The 19,779-nt window shown below is 38.6% G+C and overlaps 1 protein-coding gene across 1 annotated transcript in view; it reads left to right on the plus strand.

The window, feature by feature from the left end:
* The window catches only part of CNTNAP5 (contactin associated protein like 5), a 1,040,194-nt gene extending 1,020,640 nt beyond the window's left edge, over positions 1-19,554 (plus strand). Inside the window, exons 22-24 of the mRNA XM_027562987.1 lie at positions 7,606-7,824; positions 9,860-9,931; positions 12,434-19,554. Of these exons, the coding sequence (XP_027418788.1) occupies positions 7,606-7,824; positions 9,860-9,931; positions 12,434-12,630 (488 nt within the window). The 3' untranslated portion in view covers positions 12,631-19,554. The remainder of the gene's footprint in view (positions 1-7,605; positions 7,825-9,859; positions 9,932-12,433) is intronic.
* Positions 19,555-19,779: the final 225 nt, after the last annotated feature.

Raw genomic sequence — 19,779 nt, forward strand, 5'->3', positions numbered from 1 at the left:
AAAAGGTTTATAAACTCGAACCCAAAACAACAAAGTAAATGGCAAAGGGATCATACTTACTAATAATTACCTTAAATGTAAATGTGTTGAATGCCCCAACCAAAAGACAAAGACTGGTTGAGTGGATACACAAACAAGACACCTATCTATGCTGTCTACAAGAAACCCACCTCAAAACAAGGAACTTATACAGACTGAAAGTGAAGGGCTGGAAAAAGATATCTCATGGAAACGGAGACCAAAAGAAAGTGGGAGTAGCAATACTTATATCAGATAAAATAGACTTTGAAATAAAGGTCGTGAAAACAGGCAAAGAAGGACACTACATAATGATCAAAGGATCAATCCAAGAAGAAGATATAACAATTATAAATATATATGCACCCAACATAGAAGCATTGCAATATGTAAGGCAAAAGCTAACAAGTATGAAAGGGGAAATTAACAGTAACACAATAGTGGGAGACTTTAATACCCCACTCACACCTATGGATGAACTAAAATTAAATTAGCAAGGAAACACAAACTTTAAATGATACAATGGACCAGTTAGATCTAATTGATATCTATGGGACATTTCACCCCCAAACAGTGAATTTCAACTTTTTCTCAAGTGCACATGGAACATTCTCCAAGATAGATCACATCCTGCACCATAAATCTAACCTTGGTAAATTCAAAAAATTGAAATCATTTCAAACATCTTTTCTGATCACAATGTGGTAAGATTAGATATCAACTACAGGAAAAAAAATATCAAAAATACAAACATATGGAGGCTAAACAATATGTTTCTGAATAAGCAACAAATCACAGAAGAAATAAAAATATGCATAGAAACGAATGAACTTGAAAACACAACAACCCAAACCCTATGGGATTCAGCAAAAGCGGTGCCAAGGGGAAAGTTCATGGCAATACAAGCTTACCTCAAGAAACAAGAGAAGATTCAAATAAATAAACTAACTTTACACCTAAAGCAACTAGAAAAAGAGCAAATGAAGAAACCCAGGATTAGTGGAAGGAAAGAAATCATAAAAATTAAGGCAGAAATAAATGAAAAAGAAACAAAGGAGACTATAGCAAAAATCAACAAAACTAAAAGCTGGTTCTTTGAGAAGATAAATAAAATAGACAAACCATTAGCCAGACTCCTCAAGAAAAAAAGGGAGAAGAATCAAATCAACAAAATTAGAAATGAAAATGGAGAAATCACAACAGACAACACAGAAATACAAAGGATCATAAGAGACTACTATCAGCAACTATATGCCAATAAAATGGACAACTTGGAAGAAATGGAAAAATTCTTAGAAAACTATAACCTTCCAAAACTGAACCAGAAAGAAATAGAAAACCTTAACAGACCCATCACAACTACTGAAATTGAAACTGTAATAAAATTTTTTCCAAACAAACAAAAGCCCAGGACCAGATGGCTTCCCAGCTGAATTCTACCAAAAATTTAGAGAAGAGCTAACACCTATCCTACTCAAACTCTTCCAGAAGATAACAGAGGAAGGTAAACTGCCAAACTCACTCTGTGAGGCCACCATCACCCTAATACCAAAACCAGACAAACGTGCCACAGAAAAAGAAAACTACAGGCCAATATCACTGATGAACATAGATGCAAAAATCCTTAACAAAATTCTAGCAAACAGAGTCCAATAACATATTAAAAAGATCATACATCATGACCAAGTGGGCTTTATCCCAGGGATGCAAGGATTCTTCAGTATTCACAAACCAATCGATGTGATATACCACATTAACAAATTGAAAGACAAAACCCGTATGATTATCTCAATAGATCACAGAAAGCCTTTGGGAAATTCAACATCCATTTATGATAAAAAACCTTCCAGAAAGCGGGCATACAAGGAACATACCTCAACAAAATAAAAGCTATATATGGCAAACCCACAGCAAACATTATCTTCAATGGTAAAAAATTGAAAGCATTTCCCCTACAGTCAGGAACAAGACAAGGGTGCCCATTCTTACCACTACTATTCAACATGGTTTTGGAAGTTTTAGCCACAGCAATCAGAGCAGAAAAAGAATGAAAAGGAATCCCGATTGGAAAAGAAGAAGTAAAACTCTCACTGTTTGTAGATGATATGATCCTCTACATAAAGATGATATGATCCTCTACAAAATCCTAAAGACACCACCAGAAAATTACTAGAGCTAATAAATGAATATAGTAAAGTTGCAGGATATAAAATTAATACACATAAATCCCTTGCATTCCTATACACTAACAATAAGAAAACACAAAGAAAATTAAAGAAACAATTCCATTCACCATTACAACGAAACAAATAAAATATTTCTACCTAAAGAAATAATAAATAAATAAATCTACCTAAAGAAACAAAAGACTTTTATATAGAAAACTGTAAAACACTGATAAAAGAATCAAAGATGACACAAATAGATGGAGAAATATACTGTGTTCATGGATTGGAAGAATCAATATAGTGAAAATGAGTATACTACCAAAAGCAATCTATAGATTCAATGCAACCCCTATCAAGCTACCAACAGTATTTTTCAGAGAACTAGAACAAATAATTTCACAAATAATAAACCTCAAATAGCCAAAGCAATCTTGAGAAAGAAGAATGGAACTGGAGGAATCAACCTGCCTGACTTCAGGCTATACTACAAAGCTACAAGTCATCAAGACAGTATGGTACCGGCACAAAGACAGAAACATAGATCAATGGAACAAAATAGAAAACCCAGAGATAAATCCACACACCTATGGACACCTTATCTTTGACAAAGGAGGCAAGAATATACAATGGAGAAAAGACAACCTCTTTAACAAGTGGTGGTGGGAAAACTGGTCAACCACTTGTAAAAGAATGAAACTAGAACAGTTTCTAACACCATACACAAAAATAAGGTCAAAAATGGATTAAAGGTCTAAATATAAGACCAGAAACTATAAAACTCCTAAAGGAAAACAGGCAAAACACGCTCTAACGTAAATCATAGCAGGATCCTCCATGACCCACCTCCCAGAGTAATGGAAATAAAAGCAAAAATAAACAAATGGGACCTAATCAAACTTAAAAGCTTTTACACAACGAAGGAAACTATAAGCAAGGTGAAAAGACAGCCTTCAGAATAGGAGAGTTCAGTTCAGTTCAGTTGCTTAGTCATGTCCGACTCTTTGCAATCCCATGAACCACAGCATGCAAGGTCTCCCTGTCCATCAGCAAGTCCTGGAGTCCACCCAAACCCATGTCCATTGTGTCGGTGATGCCATCCAACCATCTCATCCTCTGTTGTCCCCTTCTCCTTCTGCCCTCAATCTTTCCCAGCATCAGGGTCTTTTCAAATGAGTCAGCTCTCCACATCAGGTGGCCAAAGTATTGGAGTTTCAGCTTCAACATCAGGCCCTCCAATGAACACCCAGGACTGATCTCCTTTAGGATGGACTGGTTGGATCTCCTTGTAGTCCAAGGGACTCTCAAGAGTCTTCTCCAACACCACAGTTCAAAAGCATCAATTCTTCGGCGCTCAGCTTTCTTCACAGTCCAACTTTCACATCCATACATGACTACTGGAAAAACCATAGCCTTGACTAGATGGACCTTTGTTGACAAATAATGTCTCTACTTTTTAATATACTGTCTAGGTTGGTCATAACTTCCCTTCCAAGGAGCAAGAATCTTTTAATTTCATGCCTGCAATCACCATCTGCCATGATTTTGGAGCCCAGAAAAATAAAATCAGCCACTGTTTGCACTGTTTCCCCATCTATTTGCCATAAAGTGATGGGACCGGATGCCATGATCTTAGTTTTCTGAATGTTGAGCTTTAAGCCAACTCTCTCCTTTCAGAATGGGAAAAAATAATAGCAAATTAAGGAACTGACAAAGAATTAATCTAAAATATATACAAGCAGCTCATGCAGCTCAATTCCAGAAAAATAAACGACCCAATCAAAAGATGGGCCAAAGAACTAAACAGATGTTTCTCCAAAGAAGACATGCAGATGGCTAACAAACACATGAAAAGATGCTCAACATCACTCATTATCAGAGAAATGCAAGTCAAAACCACAATGAGGTACCGTCTTACACTGGACAGAATGGCTGCTATCAAAAAGTCTACAAACAATAAATGCTGGAGGTCGGGGGGGGTGGGGGGAGAAAAGGGAACCCTCTTACACTGTTGGTGAGAATGCAAACTAGTAGAGCCACTATAGAAAACAGCGTGGATATTCCCTTAAAAACTGGAAATAGAACTGCTATATGACCCAGCAATCCCACTGCTGGGCATACACACTGAGGAAACCAGAATTGAAAGAGACACGTGTACCCCCATATTCATCGCAGCACTATTTACAATAGCTAGATATGGAGGCAATCTAAGAAGTCCATCAGCAGACGAATGGATAAGAAAGCTGTGGTGCATATACACAATGGAATATTACTCAGCCATTAAAAAGAAAGCGTTTGAATCAGTTCTAATGAGGTGGATGAAACTGGAACCTGTTATACAGAGTGAAGTAAGTCAGAAAGAAAAACACCAATACAGTATATTAATGCATATATATGGAATTTAGAAATATGGTAACGTTGACCCTATATGTGAGATAGTAAAAGAGACACAGATGTAAAGAACAGAATTTTGGATTCTGTGGAAGAAGGCAAGGGTGGGATGATTTGAGAGATTAGCATTGACACATGTATATTACCATATGTTAACTAGATCGTCAGTCTAGTTTCGATGCATGAGACAGGGCGCTCAGGGCTGGTGCACTGGGACAACCCTGAAGGATGGGATGGGAGGGAAGTGGGTGGGGGGTTCAGGATAGGGGACACATGAACACCCGTGGCTGATTCATGTCACTGTGTGGCAAAGACCACTGCAATATTGTCAAGTAATTAGCCTCTAATTAAAATAAATAAATAAATTTAAAGAAAGAGAACAAAAGAAAAGACAAAGAGATGGGTTATCCCCTGGAGCCTCTAGCAAAAAATGCAAATTGACAGCATCTTGATTTTAGCTCAGTGGGAACCTGTATTAGACTTCTGCAGAGCTGTAAGACAAAGCATGTGTTGTTATATGCTAAGTTGTTTAAGTTTATGCTAATTTCTTATAATTTCTCTGCTCTTCTCCAGTAGCATATTGGGCACCTACTGACCTGGGGCGTTCGTCTTTCAGTGTCATATCTTTATGCATTGTCATACTGTTCATGGGGTTCTCAAGGCAAGAATGTTGAAGTGGTTTGCCATTCCCTTCTCCAGTGGACCACATTTACAGAACTCTCCATCATGACCCATCCATCTTGGCTGGCCCTATATGACATGGATCATGGTTTCATTGAGTCAGACAAGGCTTGTGATCCATGTGATCAAATGCTTCAAGATGGTGAAGTAGAAGGACATGCAATCATCTTCTCCTGTGAGTGCTAGGGAGTCTCGAGCGGCAAGAGACTGGTTCCATATTGGGAAAGGAATATGTCAAGGCTGTATATTGTCAATCTGTTCATTTACCTTCTGTGCAGAGTATATCATGAGAAATACCAGGCTGTATAAAATACAAGCTGGAATCAATATTGTGGGGAGAAATATCTGTAAACTCAGATAGGCAGATGACACCATCCTTATGGCAGAAAGTGAAGAGGAACTAAAGAGCCTTTTGATGAAGGTGAAAGGGGAGAGTGAAAAAGCTGGCTTAAAGCTTAGCATTCAAAAAACAAAGATCATGGCATCTAGTCCCATTACCTCACAGCAAATAGATAGAGAAACAATGGAAACAGTGACAGACTGCATTTTCTTAGGCTCCAAAATCACTGCAGATTATTACTGCAGCCATGAAATTAAAAGATGCTGATCCTTGGAAGAAAAGCTATGACCATCCTAGACAGCATACTAGAAAGCAGAGGCATTACTTTGCTGGCAAAGTTCTGTCTAGTCAAAACTATGGTTTTCCAGTAGTCATGTATGGATGTGAAAATTGGACCATAAAGAAGGCTGATTGCTGAAAAATTGATGCTTATGAACTGTGGTGTTGGAGAAGACTCTTGAGAGTCCCTTGAACTGCAAGGAGATCAAACCAGTCCATCCTAGAGGAAATTAGTCCTGAATGTTCATTGGAAGGAGTGATGCTGAAGCTGAAGCTCCAGTACTTTGACCACCTGATGCAAAGAGCTGACTCATTAGAGAAGACCCTGATGCTGGGAAAGACTGAAGGAAGAAGGAGAAGGGGATGACAGAGGATGAAATGGTGGATGGCATCACTGACTCAGGGAACATAAGTTTGAGAAAGCGCTGGGAAATGGTGAAGGACAGGGAAGCCTAGTGGTGCAGTCCATGGGGTAGCAAAGAGTTGGACATGACTGAGTGACTCAGCAACATCAACAACAATTTTTTACAACAGCCACATTGAATTAATACACATAATTTCTTTTATTTTCCTGTAAGATAAGAGGGATGATAAATTAGTGAGGTTTACATGGGCGTTGCTCAGGAAGGAATAATAATAAGGTCAAAAGTAGACATAGCGTTGTTGAGGGATATTAGTTTCTAATTTTCCTCTATATGTCCACTATATAACTTCCCTAAATGTGGCCAACAAAATGCTTGCTTGATGATCCTTGGAAGCACTTTTTGATCATTAATGACTGGAAGTAAATTATAATTAATCTGATTGAAAGTCCTTGTCTTCTTCCAGAAAATAAGCCTATTATCATAATAAAATAACTATTTGAACCATCTAGGTCTATTAAAACTGTTATGCTTTAAAAGAGGGGGGAAAGTCCATCCTGCTTTGTCATCTTATGCAATTGCATCACAGAAATTTGTTCAAATGATCCTTATTAAAATAAAGAAATGGCATACTGAGTAATATTACCACAAATCTTGAAGAAAATGAGACATTTGATCTCGCCATGATTCATAAATGATTCCCTCATTATCTTTTATAAAAACTCAAAGACACTTTGGGAGATTGAGTGCTGTCATAGAAAATCCATGCTCACCAGTCAGTAATATGGACAGAACTAAGCATGTGAAAATCTTGAATATATGGTCAAGCTATTAGTGTATGAAAATGTATTAGTATATAGTGTATACAAGCTGCTGAAAACACCAAACATGATAAACTTTTGAGAGGATCACTTTAAATTTCCTATCTCTGCCTCATTTCACTTTTTTTCTTACTATCATTTTGAGTGAAGTATTGTAATGAGTATTGTAGTATGCTTGAATTAATCACCAGCATCCATAAATAAATTGTGATGGGGATAATGATCTAAATTCTGTAATATAAAACATCTAGAGTGTAGAGGAGATTTATTAAGTATTTGTTACAGTTCATAAAATACATGAATGAAAATTTAGAAGTTTGAAACATTATCTCAAGGCAAAATAGCCCAAGCAATTTTCTGTGATATGTGGTTGATGTATTGACACATATTTTGGGTAGACTTTTGAGAAAGTAGATGAAGACAAAGAAAGGACAATTTCCTTTATTCAAAGAATAAAAAGGCACTTTCTGTAATTTCAAACATTACTTAACATGAAGATGGAGCAGTTTTTTTTTTTTTTTTTTAACTAATTGTTTTTCACATTGCAGAGAATCTTGGATTGGATGCTGAAGTTGCTAAAGCCAATGCCCTGGGTTTTGTTGGGTGTCTGGCCTCAGTCCAATACAACCATATTACACCACTGAAGGCAGCCCTGCGCCATTCTACCACTGCACCTATAACCATCCAAGGGGCCTTGATAGAATCCAGCTGTGCCTCTCTGATGGATTCGGATGTGAATGCGGTGACCACGGTGCACTCCTCATCAGGTGTGCAAGAAAATACTCCATGAAACTTCTTTCACCAGTACTACGTAGATGTCTTCAAGAAGCTTTCAGGCTAAAGGCTAACGTGAATCAATTCCTTACCTTGTATGATTACAGGCAGTTAAGAATTATGACTGGTTTCTTAGATTGATATTTAATATATTTAAATAATCCTATTTCTAATATAGAGCTTCCGAGGTGGCTCAGTGGTAAATAATTTGCCTGCTAAGCAGAAGACGCAGGTTCTATCCCTGGGTCAGGAAGATCCCCTGGAGAAGGAAATGGCTACCCCCTCCAATATTCTTGCCTGGGAAATCCCATGGACAGAGGATCCTAGAAGGCTACAGTACACAGGGTCGCAAAAAGAGTTGGACAGGATTTAGCTATCAAACAACAACTTCTAATATAATGAGTAGTTAGAAATGCATACATATATGTCTGTGAGTGAGTGAGTGAAAGTCACTTAGTCATGTCTGACTCTTTGTGACCCCATGGACTATAAAGTCCATGGAATTCTCCAGGCCAGAATGCTGGAGAGCGTAGCCTTTCCATTCTCCAGGGGATCTTCCCAACCCAGGGATTGAAACCAGGTATCCCACATTGCAGGCAGATTCTTTACCAGTTGAGCCACAAGGGAAGCCCAAGAATACTGGAGTGGGTAACCTTTCCCTTCTCCAGTGGATCTTCCCAATCCAGGAATTGAACCAGGATCTCCTTCATTGCAGGTGGATTATTTACCAACTGAGCTATCAGGGAAGCCCATATATGTATGTAGGTATATTTATTTTTTCACTACTATTTAAAGTGGCTACTGCTCTGAGGATTGAGGAGTTTTGAGGACAGGAAGGTAAGCTGGTCTTTGAACTAATAAAATTCATGTGATTAAAACCAACCTTCCTTAATAATAGGAAAGCCCCATGGTAGTATCATCCACATATCTTCTCTTATTCTACCACTCCTTGAAATACCTTTTCTAGCTTTATTAGTCACCATCATCCTAGGTGTCTAGAAGTATTCTTAGGATTTAATTTAGTCAGGTATGTTCATCAATTGCCAAATAAGTTATGAATTATGAGCAAAGAAAGGGCATAGAGTTTTTTTGCTACCTTCTTATTACTGATCTTGGTGTTTTCTTGGCAGCAGTCAGGTATGTATCCTAGAAAAGTACGTGAATGTGACACTTGGCTGGGCTTGATTTGTGTTCTGAATCTTCCAATGCTAGACTATGGAATTTTTGGCAGGTTACTTAATAGCTTTGGTATCTGTGAAAATGGGAAAAACAATAATCATGTTGGAGTCATTTTCAGAGAATTAAATGATAGAGCAGTACTAATGATAGGTGCTGTAAGTCCTGAAAATTTTATGTGCACTATATGGATACCTCTAGGATCATTAACCCATTTTAATACCTTTGCAGGTTGTTGTTTTAAAATGTACATAGTTCAGTGTCACCAGACTGATAAGTGTCAGAGCAAAGATTAGAACCCAGGTCTAGGTGCCTTCAAACTTGATGCTCTTTAAAAAACAAACAAACAAAAAACATATATGTTAATGCACATCTAGTAAAACCCTCTAGTGAGGGTTTCCTGGGTGTGTTAATGCACCAACACTTTTGTTCTTTCCTGCCAATGAGCTCATAAATCTCTTGTAATGAAAGAAACCTCTGAAGCAGAGGCAAGTGTGATTGAGGGAAGAAGGTGTTGTCATGTATAGAAACTGTCCAGCAAAGCAGAAAAGGACATCAAAAGTAGGCTGAGAGGTAAGCAGTAGAATAAAGCAGACATAATACCACCATCACTTTGTTTAACCCCTTATATTACAGCTTATATAGAATCTAACAGAATCATGCAAGTATGGGGTATAAGCAGAGTACTTCAAATACTCTTTTTTTTTTTTTCTGTATATGCTTGTTTGGGTTCCTTCCAAAATGCCAGCTACTAACTCTCTGAGATCACCTGGTCTAACCCACAGGTGTATCATCTCAACTGCATATTGTAGACCTTCTGCTAGGACTTTGAGTGTCTTTTACTCCTTTCAGATCTTTTTGGGAAGACAGATGAGCGGGAACCACTCACCAATGCAGTGCGAAGTGACTCGGCCATCATTGGAGGTAAACCATGATTTGTGGCTGAAAGCAGAACAGACATAAGTGATTCTGTGGTCTGGAGGAATTATCTGAATTCTTCCTCAATTGTGGCCATCCAGCACCCAGAGCCCTGCATGATCTGCAAGAATGTGAGCCTTTTCATGAATAGTCATAATGCTTTGATGATCGAAGACACCCTTCCCCCAGGCCAGGTACCAGCAGCTCCATGGAATCTTCTTTCCCTTCAACCACCAGGCAGCTGAGCACAGAGTCAACAGCTGGATAATTTACTTCGAGACAGGCAGCATGCATCCTGTTGATCTCATCCAGTTGTCATTTTTCCTAAAGCACAAACAAAGCAAACCAATAAAACTACATATGGAAAGAAGCCATGTTGGCATAAACAGATGGGCAAAGCCATCATCCTGTCGGGTTTTCTCCACCAAGTGGATCAAATGAGCAGGGTGAAGCCCACAGGACTGTAGTTTCCAATCCAGCAACACATATGGTTACAGAGGCAGATCTTGTCTGCTCTGCTGTGAACCCTGCCTTCCCTTCTCCTCCCTTACTTCTCCATTTTCTCCCTGCCTCTTGGTTTCTCCACTTTGTATTCTTCCTCAGCTTGGCTGCTACCTCCGGGAGCTTGATTTGTCCATCTGGGCCTTGCAACACAGAATGACTCCCAAACCTTGTTTAATGGAAGATGCCTGTGAGAGACTGAATTCATTTCCATCTGAGAACCAGGGTCCTCACAGTGCCCCTATCTCTGCCTTCTGGCAGGCTAGATGAGCTGTTCTACACCAGATGGAGTTTGCTCTTAAAAATCAACAGTAACCATTTATTTAACATCTATGGAATGAGCCCCATTACGGGTCAGGACCAGCACTAAGTGTAGAAGTAGAATGACGAAAAACATGGATGCTGCCCTGTAAGAACTCACAGCTTGGCTGGGGTCGGGTGGGATGGGGTGGGTAAACAGGTAACAACAGAACCAGTGAGTGGTGTTTTAAGGAAGGCAGCACAACTGGCAAGGGGAGCACAGAGGTGCATAATTACAATAAGATTGTGAGGAAGACACACACATACACATACACATACACACGTTTCCTTAACGAAGTTCTTCAAATGTCTGGCTTGAATTCCTGCTTCAGGAATAAAGTCCAAGTTGATTTTTGTTTTGCAACAAGAAATATAGGAAACCATTTGATGCCTATTTCTCTTCACATAATTTTTCATTTGACAAGTAGTAAAAGACTTTAGTGACTGCTGACTTTTTCCCACTAGTGTATAGGCTTCCTTGAGTCTAAGAACAGGATATTCACCCCAACCCCTGAAGAAAATTCATGGGAGTTCACAGCCTCCCACCCTAAATATTCCATGTCCTGAAGAAGTAGAAACCAGTTCTGTATTTCATCTCTTAAAGTTGCAGCCCATTCCTGGGTATCACTCACTATACCCAGTTTATTTCTAGGTTGGTTAACTTACCTGGTTTTACTTTGCCTTGTTCTAAAATAGTTGGGGAAAATGTTATATCATGGTTTAGGATCTTACTTTTTAAAATAAACATTTTGTCTCAAGAGTCATTCTACTTAGATAAGAAAACGGCAGAAAATATACTTTATTAGGAATGAATTTATCTTTGAATATCATAAATATTTTTCAAAGATTTTAATGTTGAGAAACATTCTTTCTTCTATAGATTCTTTTTCTCTTTAGAAATTTGACAGTATCCACATTTTTACCATCCTTTGCTGACTTTGCTATTCACTTCTCAAGAGAATTCCTGCCAAAGGTAGGGTCAAGACCTTAGGATCAGTGAGGATGACTTGCCAAGTAGGTCCAGTAAAATCACATACAATCAATCCAAAGTAGGGGAGAATGTGACACAGTAGGGCAGACATTTGCTATTGTAGTTGACTCTGGAAGACAGAAGGGTACCATCTTCAGACTACCCTGCATCTTACAGAGTATGCAGCAGGGTAAAATGCCCTGAATGTTTAGTAAGCATTTCATTATTAATAAGACATTTTTAGTAAAGCAAACATATATTGCAAACAAATTTACACCCATAGTGTATGTACCGGGAAGTGAGATACTTAAATATTATTTTCTAGGGTGCTGAAATAGTTCTAAGATACTTACTTATTTGCAAGGTGACAAAGAAGTGTGCTAATTAAAAGTGATTCAGGCATATTCTTGAAGGCAAGTCTTGAAGGAATTTATTAAGAGATCATTTTCTAGTCTGATTTCATGTTTATTTGATGACATTCTTAGTCTGTTAAATATAACCTTCTCTGATATAAACTGCCTTGCTCCGTCACTAGTCTGAAAGAGGGGTTTTTTTGCTAACTGAAGTCTGAAAACATTTTAGCCTGTGTTTATTTCTGGACACGTGGCAGAGTTTGTTGCTTGTTTGTTTTTGTTTGGTTCTTTGTCCTAAGTGACCTTGTTGTCTTCTTTAAATTCTTTCTCCTGATCAGATGATCTGTGATAATTGCCTTCTCTCTTGTCCCTCTTTCTCAACAGGAGTAATAGCAGTGGTGATATTCATCATCTTCTCGATCATTGGCATCATGAGCCGCTTCCTTTACCAGCATAAGCAGTCACATCGCACCAACCAGATGAAGGAGAAGGAATATCCAGAAAATTTGGACAGTTCCTTTAGAAATGACATTGATTTACAAAATACAGTGAGCGAGTGTAAGCGGGAATATTTCATCTGAAAAACTGCAGGGTCATCTCATATTCTTTTTTATTTTTGATTTCTCCTTATCCACTTTCTCCCATACTTTAATTTTGGTCATTATCTTTCTCTGTTTCCCTTTTATTTTGGGGACATACCTGCATTCACCAGAGCATCTATCCCCTCAAACTAGCCCAGAATACTAGGCAGCTATGACCACTGCCTTCCTCTTTAACAAACTTATCATGGTGAAAATGATCACTCAAGAGATTGATTTGACTACTTTAGACAAGGAAGAGACACATGGGTGTGCACATGTCCATATTCTGTTCTGTATTTCTGATTTCTAAGATGCAGCCTTCAGTTCTGCAACTATTCAGTCTTGCAGGCTTACCTTGAACCTGAGCTCTGTGACTTCGGCATGTAACCATCATCCTCGACACCCTCCCCCACTTCAAGTCCACTCTGACCAGAGAACTCAGGGTACCAAAAAGGAAGATGCTAGGGCCTGGTTTGTGTCAGTGGCACTTTAAAAGGAAAAAGAGAGGTTTGTTGTGTGTTAATTTTCCTTACTATAGGAAGCCCATTGCCCTAACTCATCATCATTGTTCACTCTCTTATCCCCTGAGTATTTTCAAAAATAGGACTCCTGATAGTCATAAGCTATTACTGTGTTCCTTTCTTACCACTCTCTCCTGTCTCCTGGGGCTGACACTTTAGAACAGCACACATAGCTTAAACCTAGGAGAAGCATGGAAAATAGTTGCTTGAAACTAGGAGGTAAAAAGACAGCTGCTAGGAAGTAGATGTTCTATAACTTTGAAAATGCCTCTTCTAATTTTGTAAGAAATATTAGCTAGGTTATTCCTGAGATTATTATACTGATATATATATATATCAGTTATTGCATCAAAAAGCAACTCAAAGTCTAAAATAGTATTTGGTTCTGTGAAAGAGCTTAAATCATCTCAACTCAGCTTTAAAGAAAAATAAAAACAAGACAAAAACAAAAAGCAAAGCAAACAAACAACAAACAAAAACTGCATGAAAGCAAAGAAATGCCAAACAGATTTTTTTCCTTCCATCCCCTCACTAAAGATCTGGTGAAAAGCGTAAACACAAGTTTCACATTTTAGAATAGACAAATAACCCACGTCTGCCACTGAGCCATTTTTTTCTAGGAGGTTTAGGATGAACTGACATATGAAGCTTTCTGACTAGCTCCAGGAAGCTACCACTGCTTTTCATAATTTTAGAGGAGCCCTTAGGTTCTACAGCGCATCATATTTTCAAGTCTGCTGCATCCTATGTATATAAAGGTCCCCACATGCTTCCTTCTATAGGCATAAACTCCCAGATGAGGCAGTGACATGTTTCAGGGTATGCATCATTTTGGTACCAAAACAGCCGAGAAACATCATCATTTCTTCAAGAAACAACATCATTGGGCTCATCCTCGAAGTGGTGGTAAGAATCCTGGTGGTTTTGCTATAGGAACATTCCTCACTCTTTGCCTCTGGGCCATCTTCAGGAAAAAGATAAGGGGAAAACTATATAAATGTTCTAGTATGCTGGGAATGCAAACAGAATGAGCCACAGATGTGGAAAGTACTTGCTGATTCTCTTTACAAGACAGACTCAATTTGAATTCCATCTTTTCCTTTTTGTGTCTGTCACCTCTGACTGTTTTAACACTTTCCTGCATGATGAGGCTCACAATGAGGGGCTCCTCAGCTTCACCCCATTTCAGGTCTATTTCAGGCTTTCAATGTCAAAGAACATGGGGAAAGAATTTCGTTTGCAATCATATTTCTCAAATAGTAGGTGTTCTAAAGACACACTCTCTTTTAAAAATTTTATGTGGATTCTTACTTAATCATTTCCATTATATCCTTTTGCTAGCAAATTTATTTTAAAGTAATTCTAACAAGGGCTTTTTTTTTTTTCCCTTCTTACTTTAATAAGATGAATGATCCATTCATAACAGGAAAGATCTTAAAATATTGTTTCCTCCTGCCCTGTTCTCTCCTACTTCCAATGTTCACTTTTGGATTTTCTATTTCCATAAAAAGACTTTATAAATCAGCCTTTTGCTTGGCGACATCGTCCTCTGTCCCCTGAAATAAAAGTCATCATGTAGTGCAGTGGGTTTAGCCTGAAGCATCTCCAATAATGAAATGGAAAGAAAAAGAAGGTTGAGTAATAAAACTGGAACTGCTCGTTATTCAAGTCTCTGAGAAGTAGGGACTACATTTTGCTGACATAGTACAGATAAAAGAAATGGAGGACTAACAGAGGCCGATTTGGAGTATTCGTTTTTCTCATCTACTTATGCTTGTGGGTAGTTCTGTAGGGTGAAAACTTTGGGAAACTCCATCCTTGCCACATCTCCACTACAGAATCTACCAGCAAACCTCCCCATATCTGTAGACTATCTATCCATACATACTACGTATCACAGACTTAATGACGAATGCCAAGACAGTGCAATCAGCACATCACTCTTATAAGCAGAGTCTCAGGGCTAAATAAAACTTATTTTTACAGGGTTGGAATATTTCATAACCCCAGAGAACACTAACTTTCACTAGATGTATATGGAAAGCAAGCATGCTGCTCCTTCCAAAGGAAAACACACTTTTCAGTGACAAAGAAGTGTGAACTCTGCCTATATTTCCTCATTGGTACCAAAATCCATGGAGTTTTGTGCAACTGTTGATTTGTATGTTTCAATCCTTGAACAATTATAATATAAAGTAAAAGTCTTTGAAAGCATTCTGATGCCTCCTTAACCACAGTTTTCTGCTTTGAGTTTCCTGACTGCACACGTTGGCCAGTTGGATCGCCATAATCCTATACTTTAACTCTCTTTGGTAATTGCTGTTTACCAAAGTATTTCATAGAATGTGCTTTATAGGAAAACCAAAAACATCTGTGAAATTTCACATTTTAAGGGGGCCATTTCAATTATATAATTCTCACCAAACAAATCTATTTATGTAAGCAGCGGTGTGTTTGCTTACCGTAAACATATTTAATGCTGCATCATTCCTTATGTGCATAGGTTTGAATGCTATGGTTTATAGGAGAATTTGTCTAGAGAGTTAGACATTTGTCACTTCTCTAGATATATTTTTTAAGAAAAGCTTCACTTATTCTCTACTCTGAACTGCAAATGTAATATTTATTTTAAGGATCCTAGGGCTGGTTTTTTCAAAACAGTTTTTATGCCCTTGAGTAATAACAGAGATGGTACTAACCTGACTTCCTTCTTTTGTTAGACTATTGCCCACTACAGGGTAGCAGGAGCAGGATCAGAACAAAAGAAGAAAACTGGTCTGTACTTCATTCATGGAGTAATTATTACCCAATACTCTAAGGGCTGTGTTGGATACTGAGTATATTAACATATACTGCACCTTGTTCTTGCCCTTGGAAAGCCAAAATCTGGCAGGGGAGGCATGTATTGTTGTCATAGACTTGCTGGAGACTGAAAGAAACAGGTACTTTCTGGAAAATATTTCTATATATTTCTTCTTGTTTATTACTTCTGCCTTCAATAAGCTGCTTTGTGTTCCTTTCTTAAAGCAAGTATCAATCTCTGCAGGTATATTTCTCTGGAGGGAGATGGATTGACTCTGTAGGGACAAGAATAAATGATCTCCATCTCTAGAGTACTTCTGGGGAAGCTGTATTCTCTCCGTTCTTGTTTTAACTCTGGGTAGGGGATTCTGAAAGCCCTCCTTCTAAGGGTCAGACCTCAGTGATCACACAGGGACCCTATCTGGGGTAAGGAAACAACAATCTCCATTTTCCCCCTCTTCATTTCCCAGTTCTTTTATGAAATTTATTCATGACCTATTGCATGCCCTTGTTCTTCCAGATTTTCCTTAAGGCATTTTTGTCCTACTCTAGCTTCTCCTAAAACCCTACTGCATCCTACTGAACCATATTGACTCAATTTAGGAAGATCTCAAAGAACTGGATGAAGCACTGCTTTGAGTAACTCATTGACTCAAAGGTGTCATCCATCTAAATGAAGTCTCATATCTGTGCTCTGGGGGGATTTTTCCAATTCTGAAAAAAATCACACATTTCTCGTCTCTGCAAGAAGCTCATTCAGTTACAAGAGCTACCCCGGGAGACTCCAAGACCCTTATAGAGATAGGAATCAGGCCCTTGAGTTCTTTCCTATAAAATGTCTTGACAGCTTGTCCACCAATAACTGGCATCTTTTGAATTTCTACAAGGATACAATCCATCAAAACCATATTGTAGCCTGAGCTTGCCAAAGGAAATCTGAGACACAGTGTATAGCTCTTAACCTGAAGGCTGAGACATACTTAATCCTCCTTTGTCCTAGAAGTCCCGAATAGACCAATCAATAAAGAGGCTTCCTTGTTCCTGACAATGCAGAGATGGTTAAAGGAAGAAGATTCCATCAAACTCAAAATTTTCAGAATACTTGGAAGACAACTGAGTGCTGTTTCATGTCTCTCATGCAGTTTGAAAGTGTTTTCTTAAAAACACACACAAAGTGTGATTGAATTATTTCTATTCTGTTCTTGAGTCTTTCTTACCCACCCTCCATTTCCTCACCCACACTCTTACTTGTTAAGTCATCTAATTTGCAGATTTTGCTTGTCTTTCATTTTTATTTCTGCTTCACAAATTCCAAATATTCAAACCTCTTAAAGGGAAAAAAAAAATCACAAACACATACCTACACAATCTCTTTGTCAAAATAGGGCTGATATACAGGCTTCCTCTATGACATCCTCCATACATCTCTGTTTGATAAGAAGAAACACATTTTCTTTTGAGTCAACAGTTATTTGAAACTTTCAGAGGAGGTTTTCATATTTAACTCTTTTTTCTGCTTTTGAGTAACTTTTGTCTACTTTGCACTAAGGTACTCTGAGGGAGAACAGAAAAGCACATTTTTTTTAGTGAACTACTGTACTTTGTAAGTGAGTTGTCTGTCTTTTGTAACGTTTATAGTCTACAAAACAGTAGAACAGACATGAGCAAAGATTAAAGCAAAAGTGGTTTGGGTGTTTTGACCACACTTGGTGGGAACAGGATGAGGAGAAAGAGAGAACAGGTGGCATAAACTTGGTAACAACTGATGACTTTCCCACAGAAGGGTTGCTGCTTCCAGAGAGCCTCACTGGTGGCAGCTCTTCCCACTTTCCTGGCTTTTAATTCTGGAATCTCTTTAGTGCATTTGGATCTTCACTTTACCCATTAGGGAAAGAGGCAATATCATGGGGTTTGCATGAGGGATTCTTTACTTAACTTGGCACAATATTTTTGTCTCTTCCCAGTACAACAACCACATTTTTTTTTCTAGATTAGTGTTTCATTGGGATTTTTCTAGGATGCTTTAGAGCTATCACCACAATGATCTAATCTGCCCAGATTGAACAGTTAGAGGAACTATGAGGAAGCTCCTTAGGCCCACTACCCTGAATCAGCATTCCCCATGGGTAGAAGCCCCGAGGACCTGAAATCAGCCTTGGGATCTTCCTCTCCCCCTTATTGGTCCAGCCATGCGTGGACATGGCAGAATGATGATGAGATGTGCTACTCCCCATACCTGACAGTGAATACTTTCAGGGACCTATCACCCAACACTATCTGGGAACACTGCTTTCTTCAATCATCCCCAGTTATACAGGGGAACTTTTGCAAAAACAGCAGGACAAATTAAGAGGGCTGTCTTAGGTCACAATCAAAGGTGAAGCTAGTTGTTTTAGTGATTAAATCCTAGTCTTAATTTTCCTCAACATCATATTCTTCCATGCCTCCAATGCCAGAAGTAGCCTCAGGGGACACGAAAACCAGATGAAATAGACTGTTGTATTGCCCTGCAGACTCTTTGGAAAGCCTCCCCATAGATAGAATTTTCAGTAAACCTTAAGGAATAGTATTAATGAGCTTCTGCCTAGTCAGACATCCTAATTATAGCCAACATCATCCCCCAGTCTTCACAGGAATTATAGTCTCTTCTCTCTGAATGGCAGTGTCAATCTGTGTAACCTTGCCCTGCCTTAAATACTAATGCAAAAATACCAAACCTTGCTTACAACAGTGTGCTTATAAGGCAAGAGGGACTTTGTATTTAGTGAGGTCCAACATCAAGAATGCTTTCCTTCTGAATCTGGTAGTTGACAGGTCTCCTGATATGCTGTGCCACTTTGGGCTGTCACTCCCCTCAATCTACTGGAGGTGTCACTGGAAATTGGAATGCAGGCTGAGGAGGAACCACAGATAAGTCTCCAGGATATGCTAGGTAAGGAACTAGCAAACGTTTACTGCATAGGGCCAGATAGTCAGTACTTTAGCCTTTATAGGACAGCCAGTCTCCATTGCGGTTGCTCATCTTTCCTGTTGTAGTAGGAAGTGGGCCAAACATGGACAAAGAGTCATGGCTATGTTCCAGTAAAACTTTGTTTTCAAGAATAGGCAACATATCAGATTCGGTTCATGGGCTATAGTTTGCTGATCCTTGTTATGCAATATTACAATGTCCACTTCAGATGGAAAATCAGTTTTGTTCTGGCATAGAGTGGTCCTCCTTCTTGAAGAATGGGAAAGAGCAGGGAAATTATTTTTAACAAAGAAATGTTAAAATACAAAATAACCTCTTCTTCAAAAATATATATGTCAGATACTTATAATGGCAAAAGCACAAAACAGGTCACCTCTCTTTGTAGATCTTCTGGAGTCTAGCTTTTCCTTTTGACCTTCCCATATTTGTTCCTGAAACAGAATCCCAAGTGATGTTGCCTCATTTCAAGTCAGTTTTGTAGACCATGTAACATGTCTTAATACACTGTATGGGGGAAAAAAAATAAAAGTTAGCCTTAGATTTCTTTGTTTTCTATGGTTCCTGTTGTACAGAAGAAAGACTTACACTGTAAATAATGTATATTTAATAAAGAGAGAATTTTGTATGATTTTGTGTGGAAGACAAATGTGTCTCACTGTGTTTTCTTGGGTTAATGAAGAGTCAAACAATTAATCCCTTAACACCCATTCTCATTCCTTAGACCATTAACTCCCAGACAACATGACCTGTGGGGTTGCTGCAGAAACATGAACCTCACACTCCCCGGGTTTATTGATTTTACCAGGCCTAAAAGTGCTGCTGTGGGCTCTCTGAGAGCTCAGTGGTTTATACTGG

The sequence above is a fragment of the Bos indicus x Bos taurus genome, chromosome 2 (assembly GCF_003369695.1).
Source record: "Bos indicus x Bos taurus breed Angus x Brahman F1 hybrid chromosome 2, Bos_hybrid_MaternalHap_v2.0, whole genome shotgun sequence".
Classification (NCBI taxonomy): Eukaryota; Metazoa; Chordata; class Mammalia; order Artiodactyla; family Bovidae; genus Bos; species Bos indicus x Bos taurus.